This window comes from Nematostella vectensis, chromosome 2, assembly GCF_932526225.1.
Source record: "Nematostella vectensis chromosome 2, jaNemVect1.1, whole genome shotgun sequence".
Taxonomy (NCBI): domain Eukaryota; kingdom Metazoa; phylum Cnidaria; class Anthozoa; order Actiniaria; family Edwardsiidae; genus Nematostella; species Nematostella vectensis.
The window spans coordinates 21,660,220-21,678,716 of NC_064035.1; the positions used below are offsets into that span (position 1 = coordinate 21,660,220).

The following is an 18,497-nucleotide window of genomic DNA, read 5'->3' on the forward strand; positions in this document are numbered from 1 at the left end:
AGCCAATTAGCTACGAGGATTCAGATCTAAGGGGGTGGCCCAGCCGGGGTTGTGTTGCTTTGCTGTTCGCTTCTTCTTCGTTAAGGAGGGTAGGGAGCACGCTAAAATATGGCAGCCCCACTGGCTCAGAAAGAGTGTGAACTCGAGCTCTTTACTCTGCTCAAGTCAGCCAACCTGCTCGACTACTACCAGAGCTTCATAGAACAAGGTGGCGATGACATCCAGCAGTTATGCGACGCCAGCGAAGATGAATTTAAGGAAATCATTGCGATGGTCGGCATGTCGACTAAACCTCTCCATGTGCGAAGGCTTCAAAAATCCTTGGTCGATTGGAAAGCGAGAAAAGCGCGCGCTGTAGCCGGAGACAAAACACCAGAGAAAAACAGTTCCTGGATAGACTACTGGACACCAAGTCAGTCACCCAATGTCTCTAGAGCTACAACTCCAGTTACCTCTGCTACTTTTGTGACTCCTGGATCGCGTAAACGATCCGGATCTTCGAGCTCGGGTGGAAAAGAACCCGCGGAGAAAAGAGTGGTTGAGCTCAAACTACCTCCGATGGACGTGATCATTGACTGGGAGAAGCTAGACCCCGAAAGACAAGCTCTGATCAGGGAACACTCCAAAATCTACGGAAGAGACGACAAAAAGCGGAAAACTTCATCGCTGAATTGCCACGAACAAATGATAAACGAAGCGGCTGCTCAACTGTGCCTGCGAGACCCGACCCTTCTTGTTCGACGAGATGAGTTGTTTACAATGGCGCGAAGGGTAGTGAGGGAAAGCGGGTTTACCTACGTGCATGGCCACTCAAGGTCTAAGTTTGTAGGCCCCGATTGCGAAGAGCTGACAGGTAATCAGTGGTTTTCCCTAAATTGTAACAGCATTTCAACCAACACTGGGTTTTTTTGGTTCAATCGAAAGCGCAAGCGGTTTTCACTCGTACTTAAGTAAGTATTATATCGTGCCTGATTTGAATATGCAGAAATAAAAGATGCATTCAAGGAAAATCGAAACAAATATTGTTTTGGTTGAAAATTATACACCTATTTTTTTTCTTATCTATAAATTTATGAAATAGTAACAAAAAACTTGATACATGATTTGAATAACTCTCTTGTGCTTTTGCCTCTTCAATCTGACATCTTTTTATTGGTTTGTTTGCAGTTGAGGGTCTTGTGCAAGATCTTGTACAACAAGGTATTATTTTAACTCTATAAGTAATATGTTTTATTACTGGGATACCTGTGGTAGCCCAGTTATAAAATGCACCTTGTTTTTATCTTCTCGCGATATGGAATTCTTGTGCAATACTCCAAGAGCCTTTGCAATACCTTCTGCATAATTTAAAACTTGTGTCATGGCCGACATCTTGGATTTTAAGATTCCAGCTCTCAGATCCATGTTATTTGTGCAGTTAAAGGCCAGATTTGCGATTTCGCACTGCATATATTACCATAGTCTCAATCTCTACCAAGTCATCGTGCATAATTATCTCAGGCTGTATTTACTCGTGTTTACATTTACGACCTGATACTCGAGACAAGATATTTTTTTTAAAATTGTACTTACATAAATGAAATAATAAATTTAATCTAAATTATATTGTTATTACAATACGGCTCACTTTGGGTGATACAATAAATTTACCCCTAGGTGATAGCACGTTGAGGGCAGTGAACCAAAAAATGTTCAAGAAGTATTAACAAACTTTCAAACACATTCTCAGTTTTCCTGAATTTTATTTTTTTTATTTTCACCCCTACCTCAGGAGATGATGCTTCCCACCTTTCTTGACCCAATCAGTGTTGTGATATGGCATTTACAATAGAAAGAAAACAAGATTATACATATATTTTTATTATATCCAAAGATGGTGGGTAGTATAATCTTTGTCATACATGTCACAACACAGGGCCCAAACAAACTGCAGATCTCAGGTATCCCAGTCAACCCTGCACGCAGGGTCTAGTTCATTAGAGGTTACATCTGAATATTAGTCAATTAGAATGCAAACAAAAAATGAATGTTTTAGTGAACACAGAGATGGATTTGTGTGAGTTGGTTGTCACCCTTCGCCTTGACTGATTTTTTTTTTGCCTGAACTGTGATAATTATGGATATCAAAAGCATCCTCTATCAATAGTTTGTTGAAAAAGGGGTGTTTAGGGAGTAATTCTATTGTTCACTCAGGCAAGAAACCCAACCAAGCGCAGATCAACAAGCTCAAGAGACTTGAGCGGTTGAATGATATTGATTCATTGCTGGCCGCAAACAAGGAACAACAGGAAGAACTTGCAAGGAAGATTGACGAGGCCAGGTCACTAGGGCAGGAGGTGAGGATGATGTTTATTCTTGTAAACGATAAAGGGCTTTTAACTGAGTTTGAGCAATGGCCTGCCAAAACTGTCTGCTGTGCAGAAAACACAACTGACTGATGCTGTACATAAAGAGCAATTCAACCTTTCCTCGCTAGAAAGTCACATGCGTGTCACAGGGTCAAATCAAACAAATTGTAAACAACTCGCAAAAGTTTGGACAAATCAAGAAGCATGTGCTTTGTACAAACAAAATGTGAGCAACAAAGCCTTGTGCTTATGGCAGCTGTAGAAATAATTCTAGATTCCCGCATTTGTGGAAGAAAAAAGGAATGGGGACCCCATAAAGTTCTTCCATTTTCCAGCAGAACAAAGAAACCAAGAAAGATAGGACGAACGGATAGAGTGGTGCAAACTTGGGGATTTATTTCTAGCACTAAAAGGGGGAATTATGAATAATCCTTAGCATGTTGATCAAGGTTGATGTGCTACACTTTAGGTTTTTAGAAACCACAATCCATTTGTTTTTGATAGTGTTCTTTGTCGATACAAATTTGATCGTATTGTAGAAGAGAATTTCCCTGGGTCAGATTTTTGCTCTTGGGACACTTGCCAGAGTTTTGTTTAAATAGTAACAAAAAAAACCTAAAATTAATTGTATTTGTTCTTATAATTGCTTCTTGTTACGTTGTTAGTAGGGAAATGTTGGGCTAGTTGGTAGCTCCTTAAATGCAGTAGCAGAAATTGTTATTGTTTTCTCACTTTTGCCATTGGTATTGGAACTGTTTCCTAAGTTCAGAATCCACCAGAAAGTACAATCAATGTAATTTAGGGGTTAGACATACCTTTCAAACTGCCATCATCAAGCTCATACTACGTCTTACTGTATATTAAAAATAATTTTGATGTTGATTTTTTTCCCTGTCCAGGTAAATGAGCTAGAGTCAGAGCTGGTGAAATTGCAGAGTGCTCAGGTTTCTTACCAATTAGAGCAGAAAGAATTGCGAAAGAAGCAACGGCGCTCTGAGCGCTACTATAGCAACAAGGAAGGGAAGGATGACCCTCAGGAGATGGATGACAGCAGACATGAAAGTCAAGACTCTAGTGACGGTGTAATGGAAGGTATGATTACTAGTGAAGGCGTAGTGGAAGGTTATGATTACTGGTGAAGGCGTAGTGGAAGATATGATTACTACCGAAGGCGTAGTGAAAGGTTATGATTACTAGTGAAGGCGTAGTGGAAGGTATGATTACTAGTGAAGGCGTAGTAGAAGGTATGATGACTAGTGAAGGCGTAGTGGAAGGTTATGATTACTGGTGAAGGCGTAGTGGAAGATATGATTACTAGTGACGGTGTAGTGGAAGGTATGATTACTAGTGAAGGCGTAGTGGAAGGTACGATTACTAGTGAAGGCGTAGTGGAAGGTTATGATTACTAGTGAAGGTGTAGTGGAAGGTATGATGGCTTCTGAAGGCGTAGTGGAAGGTTATGATTACTAGTGAAGGTGTAGTGAAAGGTATGATTACTAGTGAAGGCGTAGCGGAAGGTGTGATGGCTTCTGAAGGCGTAGTGGAAGGTTATGATTACTAGTGAAGGTGTAGTGAAAGGTATGATTACTAGTGAAGGCGTAGTGGAAGGTTATAATTACTAGTGAAGGCGTAGTGGAAGGTTATAATTACTAGTGAAGGCGTAGTGGAAAGTATGACTACTAGTGAAGGTGTAGTGGAAGGTATGATTACTAGTGAAGGTGTAGTGGAAGGTATGATTACTAGTGAAGGCGTAGTGGAAGGTATGATGACTAGTGAAGGTGTAATGGAAGGTATGATTACTAGTGAAGGCGTAGTGGAAGGTATGATTACTAGTGAAGGCGTAGTGGAAGGTATGATTACTAGTGAAGGTGTAATGGAAGGTATGATTACTAGTGAAGGCGTAGTGGAAGGTATGATTGCTAGTGAAGACGTAGTGGAAGGTATGATTACTAGTGAAGGTGTAATGGAAGCTATGTTTACTAGTGAAGGCGTAGTGGAAGGTATGATTACTAGTGAAGGCGTAGTGGAAAGTATGATTACTAGTGAAGGTGTAGTGGAAGGTTATGATTACTAGTGAAGGCATAATGGAAGGTTATAATTACTAGTGAAGGCGTAGTGGAAAGTATGATTACTAGTAAAGGCATAGTGGAAGGTTATGATTACTAGTGAAGGCGTAGTGGAAAGTATGATTACTAGTGAAGGTGTAGTGGAAGGTTATGATTACTAGTGAAGGTGTAGTGGAAGGTATGATTACTAGTGAAGGCGTAGTGGAAGGTATGATGACTAGTGAAGGTGTAATGGAAGGTATGATTACTAGTGAAGGCGTAGTGGAAGGTATGATTTCTAGTGAAGGCGTAGTGGAAGGTACGATTACTAGTGAAGGTGTAGTGGAAGGTATGATTACTAGTGAAGGCGTAGTGGAAGGTATGATGACTAGTGAAGGTGTAACGGAAGGTATGATTACTAGTGAAGGCGTAGTGGAAGGTATGATTTCTAGTGAAGGCGTAGTGGAAGGTACGATTACTAGTGAAGGCGTAGTGGAAGGTTATGATTACTAGTGAAGGTGTAGTGGAAGGTTATGTTTACTAGTGAAGGTGTAGTGGAAAGTATGATTACTAGTGAAGGCTAAGTGGAAGGTGTGATGGCTTCTGAAGGCGTAGTGGAAGGTTATGATTACTAGTGAAGGCGTAGTGGAAGGTATGATTACTAGTGAAGGCGTAGTGGAAGGTACGATTACTAGTGAAGGTGTAGTGGAAGGTATGATTACTAGTGAAGGCGTAGTGGAAGGTATGATGACTAGTGAAGGTGTAACGGAAGGTATGATTACTAGTGAAGGCGTAGTGGAAGGTATGATTTCTAGTGAAGGCGTAGTGGAAGGTACGATTACTAGTGAAGGCGTAGTGGAAGGTTATGATTACTAGTGAAGGTGTAGTGGAAGGTTATGTTTACTAGTGAAGGTGTAGTGGAAAGTATGATTACTAGTGAAGGCTAAGTGGAAGGTGTGATGGCTTCTGAAGGTGTAGTGGAAGGTATGATTACTAGTGAAGGCGTAGTGGAAGGTATGATTACTAGTGAAGGTGTAGTGGCTGGTATAATGAATATTGAAGGTGTAGTAGAAGGTATAATGAATATTGAAGGCGTAGTGGAAGGTATGATTACTGGTGAAGGCGTAGTGGAAGGTGTGATTATTAGTGAAGGCGTAGTGGAAGGTGTGATTACTAGTGAAGGCGTTGTGGAAGTTATGATTACTAGTGAATGCATAGTGGAAGGTAAGATTACTAGTGAAGGCGTTGTGGAAGTTATGATTACTAGTGAATGCATAGTGGAAGGTAAGATTACTAGTGAAGGCGTAGTGGAAGGTATGGTTACTGGTGAAGGCATGGTGGAAGGTATTATTACTAGTGAAGGCGTAGTGGAAGGTATGGTTACTGGTGAAGGCATGGTGGAAGGTATTATTACTAGTGAAGGCGTAGTGGAAGGTATGATTACTAGTGAAGGCGTAGTGGAAGTTATTATTACTAGTGAAGGCGTAGTGGAAGGTATAATGAATATTGAAGGCATAGTGGAAGGTATGATTACTAGTGAAGGCATAGTTGAAGGTGTGATTACTAGTGAAGGTGTAGTCGAAGGCATAATGAATATTGAAGGCGTAGTGGAAGATATGATTACTACTAAATGCGTAGTGGAAGGTGTGATTACTAGTGAAGGTGTAGTGGAAGGTATGATTACTAGTGAAGGCGTAGTGGAAGGTATGATTACTAGTGAAGGTGTAGTGGATGGTATAATGAATATTGAAGGTGTAGTGGAAGGTATGATTACTGGTAAAGGCGTAGTGAAAGGTGTGATTATTAGTGAAGGCGTAGTGGAAGGTATGATTACTAGTGAAGGCGTTGTGGAAGTTATGATTACTAGTGAATGCATAGTGGAAGGTAAGATTACTAGTGAAGGCGTTGTGGAAGTTATGATTACTAGTGAATGCATAGTGGAAGGTAAGATTACTAGTGAAGGCGTAGTGGAAGGTATGATTACTAGTGAAGGCGTAGTGGAAGGTATGGTTACTAGTGAAGGCATAGTGGAAGGTATTATTACTAGTGAAGGCGTAGTGGAAGGTATGATTACTAGTGAAGGCATGATTACTAGTGAAGGCGTAGTGGAAGGTGTGATTACTAGTGAAGGCGTAGTGGAAGGTTATGATTACTAGTGAAGGCGTAGTGGAAGGTTATGATTACTAGTGAAGGCGTAGTGGAAGGTTATGTTTACTAGTGAAGGTGTAGTGGAAGGTATGATTACTAGTGAAGGCTTAGTGGAAGGTGTGATGGCTTCTGAAGGCGTAGTGGAAGGTTATGATTACTAGTGAAGGTGTAGTGGAAGGTATGATTACTAGTGAAGGCGTAGTGGAAGGTATGATACTAGTGAAGGTGTAGTGGCTGGTATAATGAATATTGAAGGCGTAGTGGGAGGTATGATTACTAGTGAAGGAGTAGTGGAAGGTATGATTACTAGTGAAGGCATAGTGGAAGGAATGATTACTAGTGAAGGTGTAGTGGAAGGTATGATTACCAGTGAAGGTGTAGTGGAAGGTATGAATACCACCATTGAGGCTAGCATATCCTTTACCTAATTTTTATTTTAAAATTGTCATTATTTATAATTTATCATTTCTTAAAGTCCATATAACCTTTCAGAGTTGATAGACTTTGTCAATTCTTTATATTTTCATCTTCCAAAGGGAATGTGGTTCGTATGAACCCTATAAAGCACGCGTTCTCGCGAATCTCTCAAATCTGAAATATTGAGGTATTTTGGTCAACTATCGGGGAAAAAGGCCGTGAACTGAAATGCCTGGGTCTAGTCATTTGTGACGTAGATCGAGATTTCAACCAAATCACATGAGAAAACATATGCTTGCGCTAAACCGGTTCCCGTCTTCATGTCTTCTTAGTTATTGCTGAAGAACGTTGTGTGGTTACAACTTTTACCGTCATCTTTATATCTCAACCTGGTAGTCAAATGATTATTTAACTTCAGGAAACAAATCTGCAGAATTTAGCAGATATTTTTTAGTCTTTGAATTGTTTTTTCATTGTGCGCGCGCGCTGCATTCGCAATCAAGAATCGTGACAATCTCATGAGCGCGTGCTTCTTTTGAAACCTACAAAAAAAATGATATTTTCTTTTTTTGCATACAACTCTCGACTTTTAAATTATTCTTCGCTTCATTGTGGTAAGCATTGCTATAGAAAACAACTCGCCAATATTTTGTGGCATTGCCGTCTCTGAATTTTAAAGGATTTAATAAAAATATGTTGTTTCAGATTTTTCCGCCAAAACTTAGAATTATTCACTCGATTCAATCTCCTTTCGCGCGGCCAGAAAATTTTCAAAGATCTGTAGAAAATTCAATTGTCAATCAAATTCATTTCCATTTTCAGAATTTGAAAGGTTATAAGAACTGTAACTATGGACATTTATTTTTAGTAGATGTTCAAGAATTTTCATGAAATACTATCTTAATTAAAGTTTTGAAAATTCTGATACGCAATAACCGCCACCCTGTTGTAGATGTGACATTTGTTGAAGATTCTGTTGGCCAAGTCCAGGAAGAGAGAAATGAAAGCATCCAGACAGAAAACCCTGCAGCTGTCGTCACAGAAATTCTCCCTTCTGCATCAGGTAGGTTTACAGACAGTATAGCTTTCATACATATATTCTTATATCGAAAAAGCATGCATGTATCTGTTGATTTATATTCCCTCTCTTTAATGTATAAGATTAAGGTCGCTCGCGCTTTAACCCATTGACTCCTGGCTTTTTTGGAGCTGAATTTACAAAAAACAGACTGAAAACAGATACCTCCCCCCCTATTCTGAGTTTTATACAGCCCGTCAAAGTCAAACACAGCTGCACCTAGTCAGCGGTATCCAAGCTTTCCAACAGTGCTTTGCGGTCCCCACTTTTAATCCCTCGTCGATGTGCTGAAGCCAGCACAAGTTGATGGTTGCTTGTATTTTTCATCAAAAATACAGCTATGAGCATATTAGGAGAGTGTCTCAGGACATCATGAAGTCTTTTGGGGCATAATTGAGTGCTTTGCTTATGGATATTTGCAAGCAAAGGTGGATTCATGATGATTGTTTCTTGTTTGGCTTTGCCCGGATGAGAAAATAATTTTCTAATGAATCACCACAGCTCTCCTAAATGCTGTCTTTTCTGAAACCAAATTGATTCCAAAATTGTTTACACTGCTATTCTGGGTCTGTATGGCCTGGAATTGATTTGTTTGGCTTTGGGGTGAAAAGACTTATAAAAAACCATCTGACTTTGGGGAGAGGAGTGTTGACTGGCCCTCCCCTCGTGAATTTTCCCCTGGACCTCCCAGAATGCTTTGCAATACGTAAACATATTTTCGTGGTTGTACAATCCTTCAAGGAATGGGCATTGTGTTTTGAGGCCAAGGAAATGTACCTGGAGGATCAGAATAAAGGTATCTATTTGTGTCTTGAGCTGTGTTTGCTGATCTCTCTCCCTTGTGTGGTATTTTGAGCGTTTTATTGAGAGGGGTGATTCTGCTTTTCTCTCCTTGTTCGATTTGAGATTTGTCAAAGAACCTGTGCTATTATTTGGCTTAAGAGTAGATGCCAACACCTTGGTTGGATGCATATCTGCAAGACCATTTATCCCTTAGACTGATGCCTGAGTATCTTCATCTTGTTGTGTTTATTTTAAATTTATGATTTTTTTGGGTTGTGGGTACTTCCCAAAGCCGGTACAGGCCGGTTGAGGGGTCAATGTGTTTACCAACACACCCTAAAAATCATGCTTGCCTCACTGCCTGAGAACAATGCATTTTTCGCAAGCTTAGGTGCATACAACAGTGTAGGCAAATTCTGCTTGATATACAAACAAGCCTCCTTTAAGTTATGGCTGATATTCTAACAGATAATTCTTATGTTAAAACCATTAGGGAAACCACAGGGAGCCCAAATTCTATAAAAATATTTGCCTTTATAAATTCAAAGCAGCAGTGTCAACCCACTTTTGGTACTTTTCCTGTATATTCACCGTCAAAGTGATCTTATCACAAAACCTTGCCTGAATCTGATGTTTTCTTCGGCATTTTTTTCTAAAAAAGCTATGCATATCATCCCTATCAATGAGTCCAGTCATGTCCAAGTAAAAAAAATTCTATTTTCTAGGTTAAAGATATTCACTTGCTAGAAATGGCATATATGTGATCCAATCCACTGGTGTATGTCACAGCACAGGTCTAAAAAGGTCTAGTTATTTTGATTAAAATCTAGGGGTGGTTGATTAACCCATTGACTCCTGGCTTTTTTGGAGCTGAATTTACAAAAAACAGACTGAAAACAGATACCTCCCCCCCTATTCTGAGTTTTATACAGCCCGTCAAAGTCAAACACAGCTGCACCTAGTCAGCGGTATCCAAGCTTTCCAACAGTGCTTTGCGGTCCCCACTTTTAATCCCTCGTCGATGTGCTGAAGCCAGCACAAGTTGATGGTTGCTTGTATTTTTCATCAAAAATACAGCTATGAGCATATTAGGAGAGTGTCTCAGGACATCATGAAGTCTTTTGGGGCATAATTGAGTGCTTTGCTTATGGATATTTGCAAGCAAAGGTGGATTCATGATGATTGTTTCTTGTTTGGCTTTGCCCGGATGAGAAAATAATTTTCTAATGAATCACCACAGCTCTCCTAAATGCTGTCTTTTCTGAAACCAAATTGATTCCAAAATTGTTTACACTGCTATTCTGGGTCTGTATGGCCTGGAATTGATTTGTTTGGCTTTGGGGTGAAAAGACTTATAAAAAACCATCTGACTTTGGGGAGAGGAGTGTTGACTGGCCCTCCCCTCGTGAATTTTCCCCTGGACCTCCCAGAATGCTTTGCAATACGTAAACATATTTTCGTGGTTGTACAATCCTTCAAGGAATGGGCATTGTGTTTTGAGGCCAAGGAAATGTACCTGGAGGATCAGAATAAAGGTATCTATTTGTGTCTTGAGCTGTGTTTGCTGATCTCTCTCCCTTGTGTGGTATTTTGAGCGTTTTATTGAGAGGGGTGATTCTGCTTTTCTCTCCTTGTTCGATTTGAGATTTGTCAAAGAACCTGTGCTATTATTTGGCTTAAGAGTAGATGCCAACACCTTGGTTGGATGCATATCTGCAAGACCATTTATCCCTTAGACTGATGCCTGAGTATCTTCATCTTGTTGTGTTTATTTTGAATTTATGAATTTTTTGGGTTGTGGGTACTTCCCAAAGCCGGTACAGGCCGGTTGAGGGGTCAATGTGTTAATCAACAGATCATAAACAGAGAGCGTTATCAATTTTAAACTTCGCACAGAACAGTCTATGTTTATGCGACTGCTCTAGATATTTTCCCAAAGACGACCCAATGTATGGAGAGTGCACACATTTGAAAATTGTATTTTTATCAACACGAAATAATGTAGTAGCACATAAAAAGTAAACAACATGTTTTGCACTTATTTGAGCCTGACGCAAAATTGAGCAAAAATACTACCAGAATCACTTCAATATGTGGCGATACGGCCTCTGTAAAAGTTAGAAAAAAAATCTGTGGAAGGGAAAAAAAGTTAGATATATATTTAGAATTTCGACCAGAAAAATTAACGGCGAAGTTCAGTCCGTTCGAAAAGCGCTTGTTAGCCTTTATTACCCGAGTTTTTGTAAATGCAACCGCCAAATGTGTACGATAACTCATTTCAAATTTGGTATGGCTATGTTCAATAGAAAGAAAGTTGTAACATTTTTAATGACACTACCAGTTTAGAACATTTTTCCGCAAAACTGATAAAAAAAATTTTCCGCAATATTTCAACAATCAATCGTGGAATTTTAAGAAATATTTGTCAATGATAAAATTCGGTCCTTTAGACAACTTCTATGATCGACTAGACTGCTAGAAGCGCTTTGTTGGGGCAGGGGAATTTTTTAAAGTGAGGGTTGTGTGTTCGGTATGCAAATCGAGAGGGTGTTGGAAATGCACACATCAGTAAGGGGAGCAAAGACGAGGGTCAAGCGTGAGCTGTTGTTTACAATACAACACCATATGATCTCGTGCGTATCAGCGTGCGGTCTGACCCACTCGTTCACATATAGAGGAAATGAAAATATCATGTTCGATTCAAAGGTGAGCCTTGATGCAACCCTGAAAATGCAAGAGGAACAAACAAAATGTTGAAGTTTTGCCGTTAGTCGAATTTGCAAATCATAGCAATGAAATATATACTTCCTATGTGTTCGGCATATATTCTCCTCGACTTCTCGCTTCATCGTTATTTACCAAGAGTTTTAATTGCAGGTTTGTTTTATCATCGATAAAACAAAGAATAGTTTCGGGTTTGAGTGATCGCGTGGAATAAACCAACATCTTTCCCGATGACATCAATCTTTATTTGTCAATGATCCTTATCCTGAAGCACGCATTGCTTGGTCGTTTCTTCGTTACGTTATGTTCTTGTCTTCCTAAATACTGTGGAAACAGTGGCTGAAAAGCTTTCTTCACCGGCGAAACAAGATAAAACACGCACCTCGCGTGTCGGCAGTGTATAATTATGCGTATTATAGTCCTCCAATCAAATCGCTCGCAAGACAATGGCGTTATTTCAAAACAACAACAATCGCTTTGGTTGCCAATGGGACTTTAAGCTCCCCCTTAGATTATGCTGTAACCGCAATGATGTCAACAAAAACACAGGATGGGAAGGGAAGCATTTGGCTCTAAATAATCAACTATTTCAGCAAGCCTATAAACAAACAAAACGTAAAAGTGTTTCTCCTCGACCTGTGTTCCACAGCATCACATAGGCTTAAAACACCTCTAAACCTTATATCCCACTTAAATAATACAATAAAAGCAACTTAGTTATTATGGATTGAAATTGCACATTCGTGAATTTTAGGTTCTTTAAATGTATTTGTAGTGAATAAATTGTTTAACAATGCTGTTGCACTGAGAAATTGATAATCAATATTTATATCCTGGCAACTGCTTGTGTATTCGTGCTTTACCTATAAGGCAAGTACCTAGTCGAACTTGTTTTTAATTTACTGTAACCATATTTAATATCAGTTTACCTTGTGCATTATTTAATCTTTCTAACCAAAAGCAACTAGTCGAAATAATTGGGTATTGATTCACAGGAGCTATAGATAACCTAGACCAACCAGTTATAAATAAAAAGGTCATCCTAGTACAACTAGTCCAACTGACCGTGTATTTCTTGTAGATTCATCCTCAGCCACAACCTCCGTGGCCATGCAACAGCAAGCAGATACTGTGTCCGATGCAGAGTCTTCTGTGCGTGCTCTCTACACAGCCTTCATGCCTGGCCAGCTGTCAACAGAGGAAGCTCAGCAGGCCGCTGCCGCCAACATGGCTGCCTTTCAGAGCCTTGCATCTCGCACCCAGGTGCAGAACTTCCAAGGAGGCACTAGTGCGATCACAGACCCCACCATCAACGCCTTGCTCAGCTTATCAGCTAAAGATAAGAGTGGCGGGATTGTGCAAGGTGTCAATATGCATGGGGTGCCAATATCCGTTGCTGTGACTGGGCACCCTGGGTCGCAGTCCTCTGTGCTGACGACACCAAACATCACCGTCGTGATGCCAGCAGGTCACCCTTTGCCAGCCAACATGCAGTGGACATGATGGTCCAGGAAGTGCCAGGAAGATCAGGAAATGTCCTCTAATTCGTGGAAAGTGACGTTCCTATTATTGTCTTCTTACAATTGAAGAGAAGTGTTTGTGTGTAAATAGAGAAAACAGGAGCCTAGTGTTGTAGAATTTTTAACCAACTGGAACCCGAGGAACCCTTTGATAATTTTAATGATTCATCAAAACTTTATTTACATGTTATCATCATGATAAGATGACCCCTTCATATCGCTTTGTCTTTGTTGGACTGCTTCCGCTGAAAGAACTACAGTGTTCTCATCCACACTTTGTATTATAGCGGTATTATTCTCTTAGGAAAATCACACTGTAGGTTACATTGTACAGACGACACTTTCTTAAACCAAAAACTCTAAGCGAAATATAGATATCGTAAACCATCAAGTTTGACATCATTTAGATAGTACATATGTAGAAAATTTGTCAATTAAAAGCAAAACATGATATATGTGCGAAATAGTATACCTAACATACTGTACCATTCCTACGAGTAAGGCAAAGGCAGAAAACAATGGAATTAATTTCAGAACTAAATACAATTATGACCTACAATGGTGTAAGGCTAGTAATACGTCCATGTCCGCGAGAAGATTTGAATTCTTTACGTTGTGGTTTGATGGAAAACAATTAAAATTTATCAAACAGAATATATTTCCACGTGCGGCCTTTCAATTCTTAAATTCCATTGTTTTCTAATGTCGCCATACTATCGAGTGCTTGCAATAAAAACGTGAAACACTAAGTAATATTAAGTACTATTTTGTAGAATTTAGTACTATTTAGTGAATTTATTAGAAATAGTTGAAGCGTGAACGCGATGTAGATTTCAACAATTCATCATACATTCGTTCACTGAGAGCTTGAAATCTACACCGCCTTCACACTTTTAAAATAGTTTAAAAACTATTTTTACTAAATTCACTAAATAGTACTAAATTTTACAAAAAAGCACTAAATATTATTTAGTGTTTCACGCTTTTATTGCAAGCACTCTCCGCCGACCTCGTATCTTTAAAAAGTCCTCATTATAGTACGACTCGAGCTACGCCACAATTAGCATTCGAGAATTAAAGAGTTTTGATTGACGCCAAATTCATAACCAGTATTATTTCGTCGGGCATTTCTACTCGAGCAGTTTATTGGCTAGTAAATTTCACGTTAATTACCTTACTGCATTTATTTTTGTGACGTAAACATTTCGCGATTTCACTATTTTGCGATTTTGACAAAATCAAGCAATCAAAACAGAGCATTGGTCAAAGTAAAGAGTAATGTGTATAGCTGTATAGCTTGTCATTCAGAAGGCGTTTTCATCCGGTATATGATAAGCTCTTCAACTCCTATAACGCCCTAAAATGTGCCTGTAAATATTTTAAATATGCATTTGTCCCCCAAGGGTGGTGATCATACGGGCAGGTGCTCCGCTACCAGCAACGATCTTCATGGAGAGTGCGGTGGCGCCATTGAAAACCTTCCAGCAACGATCTTCATGGAAAGTGCGGTGGCGCCATTGAAAACCTTCCAGCAACGATCTTCATGGAAAGTGCGGTGGCACCCTTGAAAACCCTCCAGCAACGATCTTCATGGAAAGTACGGTGGCGCCCTTGAAAACCCTCCAGCAACGATCTTCATGGAAAGCACGGTGGCGCCCTTGAAAACCCTCCAGCAACGATCTTCATGGAAAGTACGGTGGCGCCCTTGAAAACCCTCCAGCAACGATCTTCATGGAAAGTACAGTGGCGCCCTTGAAAACCCTCCAGCAAAGATCTTCATGGAAAGTACGGTGGCGCCCTTGAAAACCTTCCAGCAACGATCTTCATGGAAAGTACGGTGGCGCCCTTGAAAACCCTCCAGCAACGATCTTCATGGAAAGTACGGTGGCGCCCTTGAAAACCCTCCAGCAACGATCTTCATGGAAAGTGCGGTGGCGCCCTTGAAAACCTTACAGCAACGATCTTCATGGAAAGTGCGGTGGCGCCCTTGAAAACCTTACGTTTGCCACCATGTCGATGGGATGGGTAATGTGTTGATATCCGGGATGGTGGGGTGGGTAATGTATTGATATCCCGGATGGGTAATGTGTTGATATCCCGGAAGGTGAGATGGGTAATGTGTTGATATCCCGGATGGTGAGATGGGTAATGTGTTGATATCCCGGATGGTGGAATGAGTAATGATATCTGACGATCCAAAAGATTTGGAACCACTCACTCCAAACACGTTGCTACTTTATCGGAATACTTGTATCTCTCTCCTGATGTAGATACGATTCAAGGGTCGAGTCGTTTTGTTCGACATTGGAAACAAGCCCAATATTTGGCAGATATGTTCTGGCGACGATGGATGACTGAATACGTGCCGTGCCTTCAAGAGCGTCAGAAGTGAATTCGCAAATGTAACAACGTTAACGCTGGAGACTTAGTGCTGGTAGTGAGTGAAGATGCACCATCAGGCAAATGGCCATTGTACAAGAAGTAGTCCAGGGCAAGGGCGGTTGATATCCCGGATGGTGGGATGGGTAATGTGAAATGTGTTGATATCCCGGAACAAGTTAAACGATTCTTCCTTGCACTTTCGGCGAACAGAACATTGATACCACCATACCAAGCGAGTTAAAAGACAAGGCGAGCAATGGGCAGACAAGCTCGTGAAAACACATTCAGGCGAGCAATGAGCAGACAAGGTCTTGAAAACACGGACAGGCGAGTAATGGGCATACAAGCTCGTGAAAACACGGACAGGCGAGTAATGGGCATACAAGCTCGTGAAAACACGGACAGGCGATCAGTAAGCAGACAAGCTCGTAAAAACACGGACAGGCGAGTAATGGGCATACAAGCTCGTGAAAACAGGTGAGTAATGGGCAGACAAGCTCATGAAAACACGGACAGGCGAGTAATGAGCAGACAGCTCGTGAAAACACGGACAGGTGAGCAATGAGCAGACAAGCTCGTGAAAACACGGACAGACGAGTAATGGGCAGACAAGCTCGTGAAAACACGGACAGGCGAGTAATGGGCAGACAAGCTCGTGAAAACACGGACAGGTGAGTAATGGACATACAAGCTCGTGAAAACACAGACAGGCAAGTAATGGACATACAAGCTCGTGAAAATACGGACAGGCGAGTAATGGACATACAAGCTCGTTGAAACACGGACAGGCGAGTAATGGGCAACAAGCCCGTAAAAACACGGACAGGCGAGTAATGGGCAACAAGCTCGTAAAAACACGGACAGGCGAGTAATGGGCAGACAAGCTCGTGAAAACACGGACAGGCAAGCAATGAGCAGACAGCTCGTGAAAACACGGACAGGCGAGTAATGGGCATACAAGCTCGTGAAAACACGGACAGGCGAGTAATGGGCATACAAGCTCGTGAAAATACGGACAGGTGAGTAATGGGCAGACAAGCTCATGAAAACACGGACAGGCGAGTAATGAGCAGACAGCTCGTGAAAACACGGACAGGTGAGCAATGAGCAGACAAGCTCGTGAAAACACGGACAGACGAGTAATGGGCAGACAAGCTCGTGAAAACACGGACAGGCGAGTAATGGGCAGACAAGCTCGTGAAAACACGGACAGGTGAGTAATGGACATACAAGCTCGTGAAAACACAGACAGGCAAGTAATGGACATACAAGCTCGTGAAAATACGGACAGGCGAGTAATGGACATACAAGCTCGTTGAAACACGGACAGGCGAGTAATGGGCAACAAGCCCGTAAAAACACGGACAGGCGAGTAATGGGCAACAAGCTCGTAAAAACACGGACAGGCGAGTAATGGGCAGACAAGCTCGTGAAAACACGGACAGGTGAGCAATGAGCAGACAGCTCGTGAAAACACGGACAGGCAAGCAATGAGCAGACAGCTCGTGAAAACACGGACAGGCGAGTAATGGGCATACAAGCTCGTGAAAACACGGACAGGCGAGTAATGGGCAGACAAGCTCGTGAAAACACGGACAGACGAGTAATAGGCAGACAAGCTCGTGAAAACACGGACAGGTGAGCAATGAGCAGACAAGCTCGTGAAAACACGGACAGACGAGTAATGGGCAGACAAGCTCGTGAAAACACGGACAGGCGAGTAATGGGCAGACAAGCTCGTGAAAACACGGACAGGTGAGTAATGGACATACAAGCTCGTGAAAACACAGACAGGCAAGTAATGGACATACAAGCTCGTGAAAATACGGACAGGCGAGTAATGGACATACAAGCTCGTTGAAACACGGACAGGCGAGTAATGGGCAACAAGCCCGTAAAAACACGGACAGGCGAGTAATGGGCAACAAGCTCGTAAAAACACGGACAGGCGAGTAATGGGCAGACAAGCTCGTGAAAACACGGACAGGTGAGCAATGAGCAGACAGCTCGTGAAAACACGGACAGGCAAGCAATGAGCAGACAGCTCGTGAAAACACGGACAGGCGAGTAATGGGCATACAAGCTCGTGAAAACACGGACAGGCGAGTAATGGGCAGACAAGCTCGTGAAAACACGGACAGACGAGTAATAGGCAGACAAGCTCGTGAAAACACGGACAGGCGAGTAATGGGCAGACAAGCTCGTGAAAACACGGACAGACGAGTAATAGGCAGACAAGCTCGTGAAAACACGGACAGACGAGTAATGGGCAACAAGCTCGTAAAAACACGGACAGACGAGTAATGGGCAACAAGCTCGTGAAAACACGGACAGGCGAGTAATGGGCATACAAGCTCGTGAAAACACGGACAGGTGAGTAATGGGCAGACAAGCTCGTGAAAACACGGACAGACGAGTAATGGGCAGACAAGCTCGTGAAAACACGGACAGACGAGTAATGGGCAGACAAGCTCGTGAAAACACGGACAGGTGAGCAATGAGCAGACAAGCTCGTAAAAACACGGACAGGCGAGTAATGGGCAGACAAGCTCGTGAAAACACGGACAGGCGAGTAATGGGCAGACAAGCTCGTGAAAACACGGACAGGTGAGTAATGGGCAGACAAGGTCTTGAAAACACGGACAGACGAGTAATGGGCAGACAAGCTCGTGAAAACACGGACAGGCGAGTAATGGGCAATAAGCTCGTAAAAACACGGACAGGCAAGTAATGAGCAGACAAGCTCGTAAAAACACGGACAGGCGAGTAATGGGCAGACAAGCTCGTGAAAACACGGACAGACGAGTAATGGGCAGACAAGCTCATGAAAACACGGGCAGGTGAGTAATGGGCAGACAGCTCGTGAAAACAGGGGCAGACGAGTAATGGCCATACAAGCTCGCGAAAACACGGACAGACGAGTAATGGCCATACAAGCTCGCGAAAACACGGACAGACGAGTAATGGGCAGTCAAGCTCGTGAACACACGGACAGGCGAGCAATGGGAAACAAGCTCGTGAACACACGGACAGGCGAGTAATGGACATACAA

At 41.8% G+C, this 18,497-nt stretch overlaps 2 protein-coding genes across 2 annotated transcripts; both read left to right on the plus strand.

Moving 5' to 3' along the window:
- Nucleotides 1-53: 53 nt before the first annotated feature.
- On the plus strand, nucleotides 54-13,516 carry LOC5513149 (NGFI-A-binding protein 1). Its single transcript, XM_032382662.2, has 6 exons — nucleotides 54-853; nucleotides 1,168-1,200; nucleotides 2,194-2,336; nucleotides 3,248-3,440; nucleotides 7,911-8,021; nucleotides 12,625-13,516. Exons 1-6 carry the CDS (start codon nucleotides 109-111, stop codon nucleotides 13,044-13,046), a joined length of 1,647 nt encoding a protein of 548 aa, XP_032238553.1. The 5' UTR covers nucleotides 54-108; the 3' UTR covers nucleotides 13,047-13,516.
- Nucleotides 3,447-6,867, plus strand: LOC125560961. The gene is made up of 2 exons (XM_048723561.1): nucleotides 3,447-3,762; nucleotides 3,793-6,867. The coding sequence occupies exon 2, from the start codon at nucleotides 5,353-5,355 to the stop codon at nucleotides 6,547-6,549; it is 1,197 nt and encodes a 398-aa protein (XP_048579518.1). The 5' UTR covers nucleotides 3,447-3,762; nucleotides 3,793-5,352; the 3' UTR covers nucleotides 6,550-6,867.
- Nucleotides 13,517-18,497: the final 4,981 nt, after the last annotated feature.

Coding starts and splice junctions, on each gene's coding strand:
- LOC5513149 (XM_032382662.2), top strand. CDS start 109: ATGGCAGCCCCACTGGCTCAGAAAGAGTGTGAACTCGAGCTCTTTACT. Junction 1,201..2,193: donor GCAAGATCTTGTACAACAAG/GTATTATTTTAA, acceptor TTGTTCACTCAG/GCAAGAAACCCAACCAAGCG. Junction 2,337..3,247: donor CCAGGTCACTAGGGCAGGAG/GTGAGGATGATG, acceptor TTCCCTGTCCAG/GTAAATGAGCTAGAGTCAGA.
- LOC125560961 (XM_048723561.1), top strand. CDS start 5,353: ATGGCTTCTGAAGGTGTAGTGGAAGGTATGATTACTAGTGAAGGCGTA.